This window comes from Lepidochelys kempii, chromosome 4 (assembly GCF_965140265.1).
Source record: "Lepidochelys kempii isolate rLepKem1 chromosome 4, rLepKem1.hap2, whole genome shotgun sequence".
In the NCBI taxonomy this organism is placed as follows: Eukaryota; Metazoa; Chordata; order Testudines; family Cheloniidae; genus Lepidochelys; species Lepidochelys kempii.
In genome coordinates, this window is record NC_133259.1 from 120,607,487 (window position 1) to 120,625,708 (window position 18,222).

The 18,222-nt window shown below is 41.5% G+C and overlaps 1 protein-coding gene across 8 annotated transcripts in view; it reads right to left on the bottom strand.

Moving 5' to 3' along the window:
• RGS12 (regulator of G protein signaling 12) overlaps positions 1-18,222 on the bottom strand; it is a 181,772-nt gene that overhangs the window by 16,533 nt on the left and 147,017 nt on the right. For all 8 annotated transcript variants that reach the window (XM_073342641.1, XM_073342637.1, XM_073342638.1 and 5 more), the window contains 6 exons: positions 16,365-16,518; positions 13,985-14,061; positions 10,996-11,196; positions 9,779-9,852; positions 3,072-3,198; positions 1,669-1,765 (listed from right to left, as the gene is read on the bottom strand). In XM_073342641.1, coding sequence (XP_073198742.1) covers positions 1,669-1,765; positions 3,072-3,198; positions 9,779-9,852; positions 10,996-11,196; positions 13,985-14,061; positions 16,365-16,518 — 730 coding nt within the window. The remainder of the gene's footprint in view (positions 1-1,668; positions 1,766-3,071; positions 3,199-9,778; positions 9,853-10,995; positions 11,197-13,984; positions 14,062-16,364; positions 16,519-18,222) is intronic.

The following is an 18,222-nucleotide window of genomic DNA, read 5'->3' on the forward strand; positions in this document are numbered from 1 at the left end:
ATAAACATATCACTTCAGCAGAATATTAACATTTAAAATACAATGACACATAAAATACCCTGCTATGGGGCCCCCCAGAACAAGCTCTAGTAAAACCAGGGAAGATCAAACTTGACATCCCCAATATTTTTAAGTTAAATCAAGCAGAAAACAACCTAGTCTTTCCTGGATTTTCTGGGCTCAAATCATATGTATTATGAGTTTTTACACCTTTACTGAAAAGATGTGGCAGGGGTCAAAAAACTAAAGGGAAGACAGCTTTTCTTCACAATATTGAGTACAATAGCTGTTAACAAAATACATGAAAAGCAATGAGTGAGTAAAAATCTCTCTTCCTCTCTGTTCCTAAGCTTTCAATTTTCTTGACTTCTGTGATGACATAATTTCACTAGATCTGCAGTCACAGGGTTCAGTTTAGATGAAAACTGAGTCTTTTTTTAAAAACAGGAGATGCAGAAAAATGCATTAAGAAACCCCCAAATCCTTTCAGATCTGCTTTGTGCATCAACTGCCCTTTGGGAATCTCCATTTTTTCTCCATACACTGTTAAATTAAGCTCAGGGCTGCTTTAATTTACATCTGCCTGCAACAGACACAAAGGGCCAAAACCAGCTCAGGATCAGCTTGATGTAGGTTCATCCTGACAAAGCACTCTCTCTTTAATCATGCCTCTTTTTCCCTGGTGTATCAGGAAGCATATGTGGCATGAGAATGCCTATGTTGATTCTATGCTGCTCCAGGATCATCTTTCTACTGTGGTGATTCTGTGATGATTTACGAATGTTTAATGCCCAAAATAACTTGGCGGTGTAGAAAGAAGTGGGTCATTTGTGCCTAGTTCCTATATAACACTACCAATAGGGTTATAGAAGTTTTAAGGTAAATTACATTTTGTGGTCTGTCTCTCTTCAAAATGATTGGACAGATGACTCTGGTCCCCAAACAAAGTGATAAAATTTGACTCCCCTTCCCCCCAGCCAAATACAGCTCTCTTTATTTTACTCATTTCCCCTTCGAGATCCACCATTCTAAACATTTATTTTAATCTAATCTAAATCCATTAACAAAATCACATGATTTTTACCTATAAAGGGGGATACTAATGGTACATGGAACCTTTAATCTACAGGCCCCTGTTCTGAATCCAGTGAAGGTCAGTAGTGACAAAAAATAATTATTTAACTGCTGTTCTCTGGTCAATTTGAAGTGAATTAAGTCTTAGTTCAGCTTCTATTTCACAGAGATCCACCACCTCAAAAATCACAACTGGCACTCTTTTGCCAGTCTCTGCAGAGCCCAAGGATTGCATAGAGATGGAGACTGCACTGTCTTCTCACCTTACATGATCCATCTCTCCAGCAGTTGTAGCTGATACCCTAAGTTGTACCTGTCCTGTGGTAAAAGAGAGAACTTCATTCTCTAATGAACTAAGTGCTTGTAGGGTACTAAGGAGAAAAAATATTTTTTAAGAGTTACAAAATTTGCTACAAGATGAAAAGTCACACATTTACCTTTAATTCCTATAAAATGTTTTCCCATTCTATCCTATAAATCAAATCCTTCATCCTAACACTATTTACCTCATGTAAATTTATTTTTTCTATGAATGTAAAGTCAGGCTTAATGAGGCTCGTTACGCACTTCATAAAAACTTTCAGAACCTCTTACCTCTTCCTTTTGTTGGCTCTTTTTCATATAATACAACTCGTTGACCATCCAGATTAGATATAGGGACACCAAGATCTAGTGGTTCCTGATCACCATTCTGAAGTTAGATCACAGTTTGTGTAAAATAGAGAAAAACAATGGTTTTCAAAACAACTTGAATTTACAACTTGGTATTTAAAATAGAACACTAGCTAATACAGTTATACTTCAGCGTACCCCCAAGAATCCTCTGCTATCTTCCCTATAATTGTCAAACCAACACTGTCCATAATTGCTTTGATCATAATGGACACGAGTCATTTGTCTGCAACGTATTATGGACTGGCCAGTCTGACAACCCAACGGTAGACCTATAAGCTGTCAACAGTCTGGAGCTGATTTCTGTGCTTTCCAGGTTAATAGGGGCAACAGTTTTAATTGCTCTCAAATGACACCTTCTGGCTGACAGAGGAATGGAAAGAATGGACTATGGAGGAGGCTTATGTTCAGCCTTCCTCAGTTGGTATGTTTTGGTCTGAAATGAAGCCTCTTAAAAGGGAGCAGGAATTGGGGGGGGGGGGGGGGAACAGAAGGCCAAGACAAAGCAGGCCCAGACAAAGCCATAGTCAAACTATCTGAAGAATGAAGGCTATGACTATTGCATATTCTCATCCCAAAACACAGGCAGTTATAGAATACATTTTCATGCATAAAGATGAGCCTATACTAAATTTCTTGGAATACTCTATACTCTTTTCCAGACAAGCAATACTACAGATTTTACACCTGGGGTGGGCAAACTTTTTGGCCCGAGGACCACATCTGGGTATGGAAATTGTATGGCAGGCCATGAATGCTCACGACATTGGGGGTTGGGGTGCGGGAGGGGGTGATGGTTCCAGCTGGGGGTGCAGGCTCTGGGGTTGGGGGCACAGGAGGGTGCTCTGGGCTGGGACTGAGGGGTTTGGAGGGCAGGAGGGGGATCAGGGCTGGGGCAGGGGATTGGGGCACTGGAGGCGGTCAGGGATGCAGGCTCTGGGCAGCACTTACTTCTAGCAGCTCCCAGAAGTAGTGACACATCCCCCCGCCTCTGGCTCCCACGCAGAGGCACGGCCAGGCAGTTCTGAGTGCTGCCCCATCCGCAGGCACCATCCCTGCAGCTCCTATTGGCCGAGTTTCCTGGGAATGGGAGCTGCGGGGGCCGCGCCTGGGGTGGGGCAGCGTGTGAAGCCCCCCAGCTGAACCTATGCGTAGGAGCCAGAGGGAGGACACACTGATGCTTCCAGGAGATGCATGGAGCGGGGCAAGCCCCCAATCCTGCTCCCTGGCAGGAGCTCAAGGGCCATATTAAAAAGTCTAGAGGGCCGGATGAGGCCTTGGGCCGTAGTTCACCCCACCCCTGTTTTACACCAAAAGATACTTACTAGTTTTGCCACAAGTTCATTAAGATTTAAGCCATATTTTGCAACCACAGGCCGTAAAACTTCCGTTACTGGCTTAGTGGGTTTAGCCTTCAAACCAACTGATCTATTGATTGGAACAAGATCCAGCCTGAAACATATCAAATGTTGCAATAAGTGTTTGCTATTCAAATAAACCAAAAGTGAAAATGTTTGTAATCTAATCTAGGAACCAAATAAAGTGAGTTTGGATATAGTGTACTTCCATTAATAAGCAAAAATCCTCCCCACTCTTCTGCAAGCGCAGAGCACCTTCAGCACAGTGGAATCATTGCTGTTTCAGCAGACAGAATGAGGAAAGGTCAGGAGCCCACATACATCTGTAGTGACTCCTAGTGTAGCTACACAGAGCCTCCAGTCTTTTACCTCTTTCCTTGAAGGCTACTTGGACCATTATGATACAGCAGCTGTGGAGTAACTCTGTTCCTGTTCTACTGACTGCTATGTCAGGGCAGGCTCTGTGTAATCTGCTGAGACAAGTGGAACCAGCTGGGTGGATGATTGGGAAGAAATATAAACCCAGGGAAGAGCTCAGTGAGGGGTGGCTAGCCAGGCAGGAGAATAGGAGGGTTGTGGCTCTGTCCCTGCTGGCTGACACAAGCCTCAAAGGCCAGAAGACCCAGTGAGGGGTCGAAGCGGGGACCGGTGTTGGGGGAATTGGGACTGTAAAGCCATTGTAAATAAAAGAAAACAGGTGAAGCACCTACAAGAGGCGTCTGAGGCCCTTTCTTTTGCCAGCCCAAGCACAGGGTGCAGGGACAAGGGGAAGGAAACTTGTGCTGCCCTGTGACACGGAGAAAAATAGTTTTCCCACCTCTCCTAAGGAGGTCCATGGCATCCAGCCCAGCTAGTCAGGCTGGGCAATGGGAAAAGGATTTGAACCACAGCAAAGTCTAATGAACGTCCCAATTTATCAAACTGAAATGTATAAATTACTATTTCAGATAAAGTAAATTTATACTCAGGATGATACTGTTTTGTGAGAATAATGACTTTGCTATAAGAGGATTGGTATGAAACAGCAGTAAGAACAGCCGATAGAATGTTAACCTGAAATAAATATTAATACACTCCTGTTCAGAATCAATTATATCATTTTATAATGCTTTAGTAAAACCACATTTGGAATAAAGTCTCAGTTTAGTTTTAAGTATCACAACTTATCACAACATGCTGGGCATCACAACATGGGGAATAGATGGCCAGCCCTCTGTGGAGAAAGAGGTGGTTAGGGACTATTTAGAAAAGCTGGACGTGCACAAGTCCATGGGGCCGGACGAGTTGCATCCAAGAGTGCTAAAGGAACTGGCGGCTGTGATTGCAGAGCCATTGGCCATTATCTTTCAAAACTCGTGGCGAACGGGGGAAGTCCCGGATGACTGGAAAAAGGCTAATGTAGTGCCAATCTTTAAAAAAGGGAAGAAGGAGGATCCTGGGAACTATAGGCCAGTCAGCCTCACTTCAGTCCCCGGAAAAATCATGGAGCAGGTCCTCAAAGAATCAATCCTGAAGCACTTAAATGAGAGGAAAGTGATCAGGAACAGTCAGTATGGATTCACCAAGGGAAGGTCATGCCTGATTAATCTAATCGCCTTCTATGATGAGATTACTGGTTCTGTGGATGAAGGGAAAGCAGTGGATGTATTGTATCTTGACTTTAGCAAAGCTTTTGACACGGTCTCCCACAGTATTCTTGTCAGCAAGTTAAAGAAGTATGGGCTGGATGAATGCACTATAAGGTGGGTAGAAAGTTGGCTAGATTGTCGGGCTCAACAGGTAGTGATCAATGGCTCCATGTCTAGTTGGCAGCCGGTGTCAAGTGGAGTGCCACAGGGGTCGGTCCTGGGGCCGGTTTTGTTCAATATCTTCATAAATGATCTGGAGGATGGTGTGGATTGCACACTCAGCAAATTTGCGGATGATACTAAACTGGGAGGAGTGGTAGATACGCTGGAGGGCAGGGATAGGATACAGAGGGACCTTGACAAATTGGAGGATTGGGCCAAAAGAAATCTGATGAGGTTCAATAAGGATAAGTGCAGGGTCCTGCACTTAGGACGGAAGAACCCAATGCACAGCTACAGACTAGGGACCGAATGGCTAGGTAGCAGTTCTGCGGAAAAGGACCTAGGGGTGACAGTGGACGAGAAGCTGGATATGAGTCAGCAGTGTGCCCTTGTTGCCAAGAAGGCCAATGGCATTTTGGGATGTATAAGTAGGGGCATAGCGAGCAGATCGAGGGATGTGATGGTCCCCCTCTATTCGACATTGGTGAGGCCTCATCTGGAGTACTGTGTCCAGTTTTGGGCCCCACACTACAAGAAGGATATGGATAAATTGGAGAGAGTCCAGCGAAGGGCAACAAAAATGATTAGGGGTCTGGAACACATGACTTATGAGGAATGGCTGAGGATTGTTTAGTCTGCAGAAGAGAAGAATGAGGGGGGATTTGATAGCTGCTTTCAACTACCTGAGAGGTGGTTCCAGAGAGGATGGTTCTAGACTATTCTCAGTGGTGGAAGAGGACAGGACAAGGAGTAATGGTCTCAAGTTGCAGTGGGGGAGGTTTAGGTTGGATATTAGGAAAAACTTTTTCACTAGGAGGGTGGAATGCGTTGCCTAGGGAGGTGGTGGAATCTCCTTCCTTAGAAGTTTTTAAGGTCAGGCTTGACAAAGCCTTGGCTGGGATGATTTAATTGGGGATGGGTCCTGCTTTTGAGCAGGGGGTTGGACTAGATGACCTCCTGAGGTCCCTTCCAACCCTGATATTCTATGATTCTATCAGAGGGGTAGCCGTGTTAGTCTGGATCTGTAAAAGGGGCAAAGAGTCCTGTGGCACCTTATAGACTAACAGACGTATTGGAGCGTAAGCTTTCGTGGGTGAATACCCACTTCGTCAGTTGAAATTATGCAATCTCTCCAAACCTAATAATTGTTTTAGAGAAAGAGTAGCAACATATGGTATAACCATTTTAGAGCTAAAATAATTTGAAAACTGAACAAAACCACAAATAATAAGATTGCTCAGAGTCTTAGCGAGAATCAGTAAATTAATGAAGATGTATCCTTCTACAGAAATCAATCCTACAAAAGTAGACAAGTAACTTATAGATAAAATAAAGAAAATATTAATTAAAATACCAAAGGACTGCTAGGAAATTAAAGTATTTCTAGCTTGAAAAATGTGGTCTGAAAGTACAATAAAGCTAAATAAATAACTTGGTCAAGCAATGCTGAATGGGACAAATAGGTTCATAGAATCAAATACCAGGGTTGGAAGGGACCTCAGGAGGTCATCTAGTCCAACCCCCTGCTCAAAGCAAGACCCATCCCCAATTTTTTTACCCTAGATCCCTAAATGGCCCCTTCAAGGATTGAACTCACAACCCTGAGTTTAGCAGGCCAATGCTCAAACCACTGAGCTATCCCTCCCCCTAACTTATAACAGGTTGACTGTTTATAAGGATGTAAAAACTAAGGGGGAGACTATTAAGTTAGTGTGTTCCAAGGAATATATATTATGCCTTTTCTATTTCTAATTCCATTAGTCTTCTCCTTTATTTTCAATATAGTTTCTCCATGTTAAACATTGTATGTGCACCACACCATCAAGCCGGAATTCTTAGAAAACAGTGGCCACTGTAGCCACATATGTACTTCCTCATGGTACCATGTGTTCAGCTGGATGGTAAATAAAAATGGAACTACAATCAAAGAGATATAAAACTGTTATAGACAGACAGGTTGAAGGGGAACAATTTTCTTATTATGCTTGATTGTAACATCAGTATTTCCCCTGTACATCTGAGAAAAAAATTAATTGACTATTGGAGACTGAGATTTGTTATAGATTCCTATAAAGATTAATTCTAAACTTAATATGTAAGATTGCTAGGCAGCACTCCAGTTTCACATGTAAGAACAGAAACAACGATAGCGATGAACAGAGGATATTTATCTTTGAAGGAAGTATGTTTTAAGTACTCCATTGCAGAGAAGTTAAATTAATTCTTTGCATCAGTCGTCATTGCAGAGGATGTGAGTGAGATTCCCACATCTGAGACACTCTTTTTTGGTGACAAATCTGAGGAACTATACCAGACTGAGATGTCAATAGAGGAGGTTTTGGAACAAATGGATACATTAAACAGTAATAAGTCACCAGACCGGATGGTATTCACTCAAGAGGAATTCAAATACAAAACTGCAGAACTACTAAGTATGGTATGTAACATATCATTAAAATCAGTGTCTAATCCAGATGACTGGAGGACACCAGTTTTTAAAAAAGGCTCCAGATGCGATCCTGGCAATTACAGGCCGGTAAGCCTAACTTCAGAACCAGGAAAATTGCTTGAAACTATAGTAAAGATCAGAATGATGAGACACACAGATTAACACAATTTGTTGGGGAAGAGTCAAAATGGCTTTTATAAAAGAAAATCATCCCTCACCAATCTATTAGAATTCTTTGACAACTGTTATCCAGTGGAGTTAATGTGCTAAGACTTTCAGAAAGCCTTTGACAAGGTCCCTCACCAAAGTCTCTTGAGCAAAGTACATGGACATGGGGTTAGAGCAGGGGTGGGCAAACCTTTTTGCCCGAGAGCCACCTCTGGGTTTGGAAATTGTATTGCGGGCCATGAATGCTCACGAAATTGGGGGTTGGGTTTCGGGGGTGGGCTGTGAGGGCTCCGGATGGGGGTTGCAGGCTCTGGGGATGAAGGGGTGGGGGTGCAGGAGGGTGCTCCGGGCTGGGACCGAGGAGTTTGGAGGGCAGGAGGGGGATCAGGGCTGGGGAAGGAGGTTGGGGGGAAAGAGGGGGTCAGGGGTGCAGGCTCTGGGCAGTGCTTACCTCAAGCAGCTCCCAGAAGCAGCGGCATGTCACCTCTCCATTGTCTATGCAGAGGCGCAGCCAGGCAGCTCTGCACACTGCCCCGATTGCAGGCGCCGTCCCTGCAGTTCCCATTGGCTGCGGTTCCCAGACAATAGGAGCTGCGGGGGCGGCACTTGGGGTGGGGGCAGCGTGCAGCACCCCTTGGCTGCCCCGACACACAGGAGCCGGAGTGGGGACATGCCACTGCTTCTGGGAGCCGTGTAGAGTGGGGCAAGTCCCCGACCCTGCTCCCCAGCTGGAGCACCAGAGCAGAGCAAGCCCCAGAACCTGCTCCCCTGCTGGAGCTCAAGGCTGGATTAAAATGTCTGGATTAAAATGTCTGGAGGGCTGGATGCGGCCCCCAGGCTGTAGTTTCCCCACCACTGGATAAGAGGGAAGGTCCTCTTATGGATCAGTAACTGATTAAAAGTTAGGAAACAAAGGGTAGGAATAAATGGTTAGTTTTCAGAATGGACAGAGGTAAAAATGATTGGGTCTAAATTAGCTATTACCACTCAAGAAAGAGATCTTGGAGTCACTGTGGATAGTTCTCTGAAAACAACCACTCAATGTGCAGCGGCAGTCAAAAAAGCAAACAGAACATTGGGAATCATTAAGAAAAAGATAGATAAGACAGAAAATATTATATTGCCTCTATATAAATCCATGGTACGCTCACATCTTGAACACTGCATGCAGATGTGGTCACCCCATATCAAAAAAGATATACTGGAATTAGAAAAGATTCAGAAAAGGGCAACAAAAATGATTAGAGGTATGGAAGGGCTTCCATATGAAGAGTGAAAGACTGGGAATTTTTGAGCTTGGGAAAGAGATGACTAAGGGGGGGGATATGATAGAGGTCTATAAAATCATGACTGATGTGGAGAAAGTAAATAAGGAAGTGATATTTACTCCTTCTCATAACACAAGAACTAGGGGTCATCAAATGAAATTAATAGACAGCAGGTTTAAAACAAACAAAAGGAAATATTTTTTCACATAACGCACAGTCAACCTATGGAACTCCTTGCTAGAGGATGTTGTGAAGGCCAAGACTATAACAGGGTTCAAAAAAGAACTAGATAAGTTCATGAAGGATAGGTCCATCAAGGGCTATTAGCCAGGATGGGCAGGGATGGTGATCCTAGCTTCGGTTTGCCAGAAGCTGGGAATGAGTGACAGGGAATGGACCACTCAAGGATTACCTGTTCTGTTCATTCGCTCTAGGGCACCTGGCATTGGCCACTGTCAGAAGACAGGATACTGGGCTAGATGGACCTTTGGTCTGACCCAGGATGACCGTTCTTAAGTAGTTTCAGATAATTTAAAACTATCTATTAGCTCAACATTTTTATATATAGCTTGCATGAAGTATTATTTCATTTTGAGATAAATCTAAAAAAACAGATTAATATGTTCTAAAATAATTTTTAAAAAAATATATGGGAAATACAGGTGTCCCCCCTCCGGTCTCCTGCTAGTAATAGCTCACCTTACCTGATCACTCTCGTTACAGTGTGTATGGTAACACCCATTGTTTCATGTTCTCTGTGTATATAAATCTCCCCACTGTATTTTCCACTGAATGCATCCGATGAAGTGAGCTGTAGCTCATGAAAGCTTATGCTCAAATAAATTTGTTCGTCTCTAAGGTGCCACAAGCATACTAAATGTTATTCTGTGTTACACTCACCTTTATTTTATTGAACAGATATAACTCAGAATGCATTCTGGAGCATTTACATTAGCTGGAGCGGAAAATGTCACAAAAAGATAATATTTTTTCTCTTACCGAAATAAAGTACGCTTTTCTAAACGTAGATCCCGAGAATCCAAGATGCTACTGTCTTGATGCAATACAAGTGGCTATAGAGCATATGGTTGGAACAAAAGAAGAGAAAATATGTTAAATTGGGTACATGTCACTTGTTATATATCATTTAACAATATGTAACAGCTGCGCAGAACAAAAGAAGCCATTTTAAAATTAGCCCAGGAAGAGAGACAGAACTATTATTAAGCTTTGTGTGTATGGCTATTATTGTATTAATTTACAGCAAGCAACATGATTAGTTTCTTTTTTTCTCTGGCTAGTTCCAAAAGACGTAGGGGCCAATTCTGTGAGGTGCTTAGCAATTTCCTACTTCCATTAAAGTCAATGGGTATTGAGAGCTCTCAGCATCTCATACAAGGCCTGGGCACTTAAACATAAGGGGCTGAACAAACAGAATGATACATCAGAAAATACGACAAAATAATGTTGGCAGAAAGATTTAAAAGAACAGATTATTTTACAAGGAAGACAAGTAAATTAGGATCATAGTCACAGTTTTTAAATCTAGAAGGGATCATTAGTCTTATCTCTTGCATAACACTAGACAAAATCTTCATCAAGCCCATAACTTTTTTGAACCATAGCATCTCTTGTACAAAGATATCCAGTTCTGATTTAAAGACTTCAAATGATGGAGAATCCATCACCTCGCTTCATACATTGTTCCAATGGTTAAATACCCTCACTGTTAAAAAAAGTACACCTTATTTCTGATCTGAATTTGTCTAGCCTCAGCTTTCAATCACTGGATCTTGTTATGCCTTTTTCTGTCAGATTAAAGAGTTGTCTATCAAAAACTTCTTCTCCATGTAGATACTGTAGGTTGTTATGAAGTCACTGCTTAAACCTCTCTCAGACAAACTTAACAGACTGAAGTTCTTAATCTCCTCCCTCTAAGGCATGTTTTCCAGACCTCAAATCTTGTAGCTCTCTCCTGAACCCTTTCCATTTTTTCAATATCCTTTTAAAAATGTAGTATCAGAAATGGACACAGTATTCCAGTAATGATCTCACTAATATTCTTCCATTGAGCAACACACATAAATCCCATTATTGTCAATGTGAAGTCTGAATATAAAGTGGTAGAGTATTCCTCTAAATAATCAATAATCCCATATATGTAAACTGATTAGGAAGTCTGAGTTTTTGAAAAAAAGCATAGGAACATACAGTACCTTGTCTCCTCCAACTAAAAATAGGTCTACTGCAGCTATGTTAATGCCATGTTTCTCACAGAGCCCAGATAACATCTCTTTGACTGAGAATCCTGATTTAACAACCATTTTACAGGACGAGCCATCTGGAAGGTTTATACAGCAGTATTTTGAGGATTTCTCTTTATCAGGTAAAGATGCAGATACCCGAGAGGCATCAGACTTGTCAGAAACAAAAATGAAAGTTAAGAACAAATACACAATATTACAGTCCAACAAATCAAATTAAAAAAGGGAACACATTTTTAACCATGTTTGGGGTTTACCCTTCCTTCAGAATATTTCGATTACCAGGTAATTGTTTTAGAATTATTTCCACTTAAGACAAAGACGCTACCACAGACCAAACTTCACAAATCTAAACATACTTTAAAAATAGTTGAATTTTTGGATGGCGTTTTGCTTTCAGAAAAAACGTGTAAATCAAAGAACTTCAATATCTTGGGGGGGAGGGGTAGTGTAAAAGAGAGCCCACCCTGTAGAGTAGAGTAACATCTTGTGAAAATATATAAAGCATAAATAATTATAAAGTTGCTTAAGTTACAAATAAGTAACTGTCTACATTAACTAATTATCTGCATATGTAATGTACCACTGTTTTCCTATGACAGCACTACAGATATACGAAGATTCTATGTATAAAATGATTGATGCCTAGAAAAATCAATTTTCTCAAAAAATTTCTGCCACGTTATATACATCAACCAACGTCCTACAAGCAGAAATGCATCACAGAGAAATGGACGCTGGTAGTCTATGGTCCAGATTCACCCACACAGGTGGCAACAGGCTCCAAATTATGCCAAACTGCACTTCAAGTGCAGCCACCCCAGGAAAGGAGAAGTCAGCCCAGGGGGAAAGCAGGAGGCAGTACCACACTGCCTTCCCTGAAGTTTCCATGCAGCGTTTCTCAAACTGGAGTCCACGTACCGCTGGGGGTCCCCAAGTGTACTCCCAGGGTTCTGTGGGCCCCGCTGATCAACTCCTCCCCCTCCAGAGGTGCCGTGGGGCTAAGGCAGGCTCCCTACCTGCCCTGGCTCTGCGCCACTCCCGGAAGCAGCCAGCACGACCCTGTGGCCCCTGGGGGAATAACCGCTGGGAACTGCCCTACCAAATTCACAGTTCAATTTGACAAATTGCACGGTCATAGGATTTTAAAAATCTTACATTTCACGGCTTTAGATATTTAAATCTGAAATTTCAAGGTGTTGTAACTGTGGGGGTCCTGACCCAAACAGAGGTAGTGGGGGCAGTCACAAGGCTATTGTAGGGGGTCACGATATTGTCATCTTTACTTCTGCACTGCTACTGGCAGCAGGGCTGCCTTCAGAGCTGGCTCCCAGCCAGCAGCCATGGAGCTTCCTGCAGCCAGGGAAGTTCCCAGAGGTGGGTCTGATCTGGCCCTGGGAGTGGCCTGTGCAAGGGAAGAGAAAGTCCTGTCCCTCCCTAGCCCGGCAGCTCAAGCTCATCGCACAGTAGGAGCCCCCAGCCCAGACCGTCCCCGGGCCCACTGTTTCCCCAACCTATAAGGCCGGCCCTGCTCCTCCGAAAAGTGATGACCCTCTCCCATACCATGCGACTCTCACTTCTGCACTGCTGCTGGCGGCGCTGCCTTCAGAGCTGGGTGCCTGGCCAGAATCCACAGCTCTCCAGAATCCAGCTCTGAACACAGCACGGAAGTAAGGGTGTCAATACCGTGACCCTCCTTCAGTACCCAGATTTCACGAGGAAAACCAGATTTCACAGTTTGTGATACGTTTTTCACGGCTGTGAATTTGGTAAGGCCCTAATTATAGCCACGAAAAGTCATCTTAGTACACACAAAGCATTGTTTTTACAAGGTAATATTTTGAAGTATTTAATAAACACTCAGTTTAAATAGATGCTACCAATATGGCTCTTCACTGTTTATTTCTCTGCTTGCTCACTAGCATCACATATATCAACAAGAATCTGTCTGATTCTTAGAATCAAATTTGTAAGTCAAACAGGTACTGTCAGGATAAAAAAGGATATTTTAAAATTATATTCTTTTATACGCTTTGTTAAAATTCACTTTAAATCTAGGGTTATATTAAATTTTAAGTTTACTTTTCATTATTTATATTGTTTACTTTGTGCATTTCATTCAGCTTGGACTGTGAAGGTGGAACTACATTGTTTATAACTACTGTGTCTTCACTTCTTGTTTCTCCACATATGAGCATGTGTTGTGGTGTTTTAGTTGCAAATGCTGCTGGGGAATGCATCACTCTTTTATCCCTCAAACACTGGGAACAGAGTCAAGCTACAGTGATCAGGAGGAGGGACACTCAGCTTTGGGGCTGGAGAGAGCTGGGGCATCAAGGAAATGAGCTCAAACTCATATATAGTCAAGAGGAAGAGGACCAAAAAGCAATTCAACAGGCAATTGCTCATGGCAGAGTTAAGAGCTGCAGTGGCTGGGAGGCAAGGTGGGTCAGTTTGTAAAGAGCTTTAGTGTCCTTGGATTGAAAGACCCTATAAAACCTTTATTATAATGTCCAAAGGAACAGGAGAGTTGGGGTAGCTAGGAGACAGGATAGCTTGTAGATGGCAGGACAATTTTAAAAAGCAGGTATATGAAATGCATAAAAGAGATATTTATCCTTCGATTATAAGCAAGATAGTTTAGGATCACAAGTAGCACTATAAGTGTTCTTTAAAAATATTTAACTATTCATCTGACAACCTGTTTAAACAACCAGACCCTTCTTATTTCACAAAATGAGTATAGCTCATTGTATAGCTAAAAAAAATTTAAAGTTCAGTCCAAAAAGTATTATGAAATTTACATTCAAATACATATATACATTTTGTTTATTTATACTATTGCAGAAAAATGGGGCTATTATTGATTTCCTAGGTAACAATCACTCCCATTTTTTTTCATTCCTCTCATACTATTTGATTCTAAGGAGCTGGCCCTTACCAGTTCAAGACTTGCAGCTGATGACATAGAGCCTTGTGATTCACGTCTGCAAAATAATCCGTTGGTATGCATAGAATCTGAGAGTGGGAAAAGCAGAGTGATAAGTAGAAATGCTTGCTTTTACTATTCATTAAAGGTGCTACAAAACCTCAAGTCATCTGGCTAAAATATTCATTTTCTGATCTGGGAAAGAAAAATTCCAAATCCTTGTACTATCTTCACATGCTGAACATTTAAACATCTTTTAAATGTAATTATTTATTGCTTATATAACACTACGGGTGTTCATGGCTTTTTGAAAAGACAAAGTCCCTGTTCTTGGAGGTGATTGCCTATATTTTAAAAAGTGACTACCAATTTACAATACCTTCAAGGTGCGTACCAGCTCCCTGAAAATCAGGCTCTTTTAAGGTGTCTCAAGTTGGACACCCAAAAATTGAGAACTGAATCCCTTGTCACTTATTAAAGTTTAGATCTATAACCTTAGTATCTGATTCTATAGCCCTCATTCACGTACATGGCCCCCCTGACATCAACTGGACAGCTCACAAGGCTTTTTCAAGAACCATGGTAGGCAGATGGTGTGGAAGAAGAAACAGCAGTAAATACAATGCCTTAGAGCAGCTGACTGCTGCAGTGGATTTCAGAATTTGTAGTTTTGTTTTTGCAATTTTTTTTAAAACTGTTTGCCTGTTAATTGTTTTGTGCAAGCCTCTGCAGTTGCCAAAATGTGGTGCTCTTTCATTGCAATGAACTACAGAGATGCAAATACTTTCACTAATAGAAATTACTTCAAACACAGTGCAATTAGCCCAGACCTCATTTATCTAAAAATAGTTTAGTGTTGCCATCATACAAGAGCTGCAATTTTCTCAACAAAAGCTACTGACTGACTAGCAGTTGAATGAACAGGCTACACAACCCAGTCTCTGCCAATTAGATTGTGTTTTAGTAACATTCTGTGCCTGTGGAATTCATTCTCCCTCCTTAAATTGTTCCTTTATGCCTCCTTCAGGGATTTTGTTTTGTTTTTTTATAGGGAGAAGTAATTTCCCTATCTGTAAACTAGGTTTCTACAACAAAGCACTCACCACTTTGACTGAGTGAGGGTTTCCTTCTGCAGTTCCAACTTACTAGACAGAGTGAAAAATCAATGGCTTGCAAAATTTTCTTTTCTCAGCTACACTCCTAGTAGAGGCTGGTTTCTGTGATTTCTTCAGCTGGATTGTTCCTTAGCTTTTTAACACACTTACAATAAAACTCAGGTAACAGACCTATAGAGTAAATCCCTTCTAAGAAAACATTTCTTCCTATGGAAACTGTAAGCCCATATTTTAAAATAAGGGTCTGAGAGGAACATCCCAATCATTTGTGAGAGGATGTGGGAACTTGTGCACTGTGACCATGGTGCCTACAAAACACAATGCACTAACTTTCTGATGAACTATCCTGACTTGGGGGAAAGGGAACTGGAATATTTTGGTTTTTTTACTCCATGTCTCTGCTTTGTTTTATCTTCTAAAAGTTACTTTGTCCCTGCAAGATGAATTGCTTGAACCTGTACAACCATGCTGTAGGACTGCAGTAGGGGGGCTCCTTTGAAGAACTACTCACCCCAGACAGAGAAGTGCTGGAGAGAAAGGGGCAGCCAGAAACTGGCTCAGAGATTGCATGTGACATGTCACCTGCTGTGAATGGGAGGCAACAGTTTCAGTTCCTAATGTTACCAGCCTGGTTGAAGTGGGTGGACTCACCAATCTAACCCCAAGGTAAAGTGGAGCTAAAGTCTCCTAGTCTGCCACAGACCTGCTTGTAAGGGGCCAATCTGTCTGCCCTGAGATGGGAGACAGACTCTGTAACTCTGGATCTACAGTAGTTGGTCGTGAAGGGAAGCAAAAGGAGCACCACAATTGCAGCACCATGAACTTCAGCTGAAGGAACTTGGGCATAGCCACACCTATGGCTTTATTTCCATATCTAGCTGTTTGGCCTTCATGGAGGAGTCAAGGTAGGATATGAATGTAAGAGAGGGTGAGAGTCAACTTACAGTGAGAGTGCAGCTGGGTGGACAGAAAAAAACCTCTTGGAAATTGGTGAAAGCACATTTAAACAGCTGAGGGAAATCCCATTGGTCCAGAACATCAAAATAATATTACCAATTTCTCATTCCCCAGCCTTTTGTCTACAGACCTCCAGGACTGTTCCTGGCTATTGTGGTGCAGGACATCACCATTTCCCTCTGTCACAGCTCAGCAGATCATTAAAAATCTCGGGTCATGTGTAGTAATGAGGTGTAGATTCCTTGCTGAGTGTTAACAGTGGGAGCAATTCTGTCTGTTAATAAAGCAATCTTGCAACAAAGCAGGACTTGGAAACTCACCATTTTGGTAGTCATCATTTTCCCTTTTTTTCTGCGATCTACCCACACTCTTACTTCTTGACCAGGAGAAAAATGTCCCTTTTTTTTTTCTCTCAGCATCTTCCTCTCCAGATTCTTCATTTAAGGACCTTCCTGACTTTGATTTTCCAATTAACTACCATCAAAACACAGATAAAACATTAGCTGGAGCACTCCTGCAAATATATTGTCTAAAGCATGGATTCTCAAACTCTCCCAAAGTGGACTATATCTTAAGAGAGAGAGGCTGGTTGATTGTCTTTTTGCCTTCTCATTATTATGTACGCCAGTTCCCCTGAGTCTGGTAATCAAATAACATGCCAGCACAACAACAAAAACTGCTCATATGGAAAAGTAATATTGGGAAAAAGTGACACAGCTGGAAACAAAAAGAAATACCAGAATAATGTGACTAATCAGCTCTCCACAGATTACTGGCAGTCTACGGACTACAGCTAGAGAACTAATGGTTTAGCAGGGTTATTGGATTTCCATTTACTTGGTTTTAAAAAAAAATATAGAATTTCGTATACTGTGTAGCAATCTACCTAGGCTTGAAATATAAATTAAAATTAAATACAGGTATCTGATAATGTCTTCCTTAACTAGCACTTACTTACATATAACAAATAATAGTCAATGATGAAAAGTATTAATGCAGATATATTTTTAATAATGTTATGCCCACATTTTCTTTTAATGAGCATTTATCTTTTTCACATTAAAATATTTTTTAAATGCTGAATTAAAGAAACAACAACCTCTACCCATAAAATAGTGGATGTCCCAAAAATACAGTGGCTGACATAAAAAAAACAAAGAGTTAAAAATTACCTTTACAGCTAAATAATGAATACTGTGGTAACATTATCTAGTTGCAAAGGTAAAACTCTCACATTTTAAAATGGTGATCAATGACTGTGGAAATAAGAATGAGCAAAGTTCTGATTCCTATGAAAGTATTAAAAAATTTTAAAGCTTCCAAATCTTTTGGAGTTTTTTTTAATTTTTATTTACCTAGACAAATTTTATAATAAAAAATGTTTAAACAACATGAAGAATTTGGCTGAAAACAGGCCAAGAAATTCAAAGAGTAAACTCATCAGTTACCAGCACAGACATCCAGTCACTGCCAGGAATTCTGGCTTTCCAGGTAGGACTTTTTATTATTAATTAATTAATTATTATATCATGTGGGATGAAGGTGTGAATTATTTCTTCTGAAAGATACCAGATTAATTCAAGTCCTCTTTTTCCATGGAATAGTTGCATCAGAAAAGCAAACTTCCCACATTGCCCTAACCAACATGCCTAAATCATATTCTACAGCAATAACCTTTTCACTTTGAAGGTCAAATATATTATTTCAAAAATCAAAGGGCAACAGTCAAGATTTGGGACAAATTCTCTGCTTCTCTGCTCAAAGGCAGCACAAAGAAAGCAGAAACCACCTACAAGTCTCCAGCTGGGGATTCCACAGGTATAAGGGAATCCCAAACAGGCAAGAGACCTGGTGTAGTCAACTTTTATATGTATCGTCCCACAACTCCTGGTGCAGAAGGATGTGACAGGCATAGGGAGAAGTGGGTAGAGCATGCTGGCTATCCCGCTAGCATGCTACCTTAGGAGACCATTGTCAGTTGATGCAAGTTAGAGCAACTCTAGAATATTCTCCAACCTGTGTTGGAGCAGCGAATCCGGAAGCTGTAATTGGATTTTGGTTATCACCTTCTCGTCCCCTTCATCTCTCTAGGGTTGTGTGGTGGAAGAGGATGTCTTTTGCTACCTGCTCTCTGATGCTCAGGTAGAGACAATCAAGTGCTTTTATCATGCATTCCTT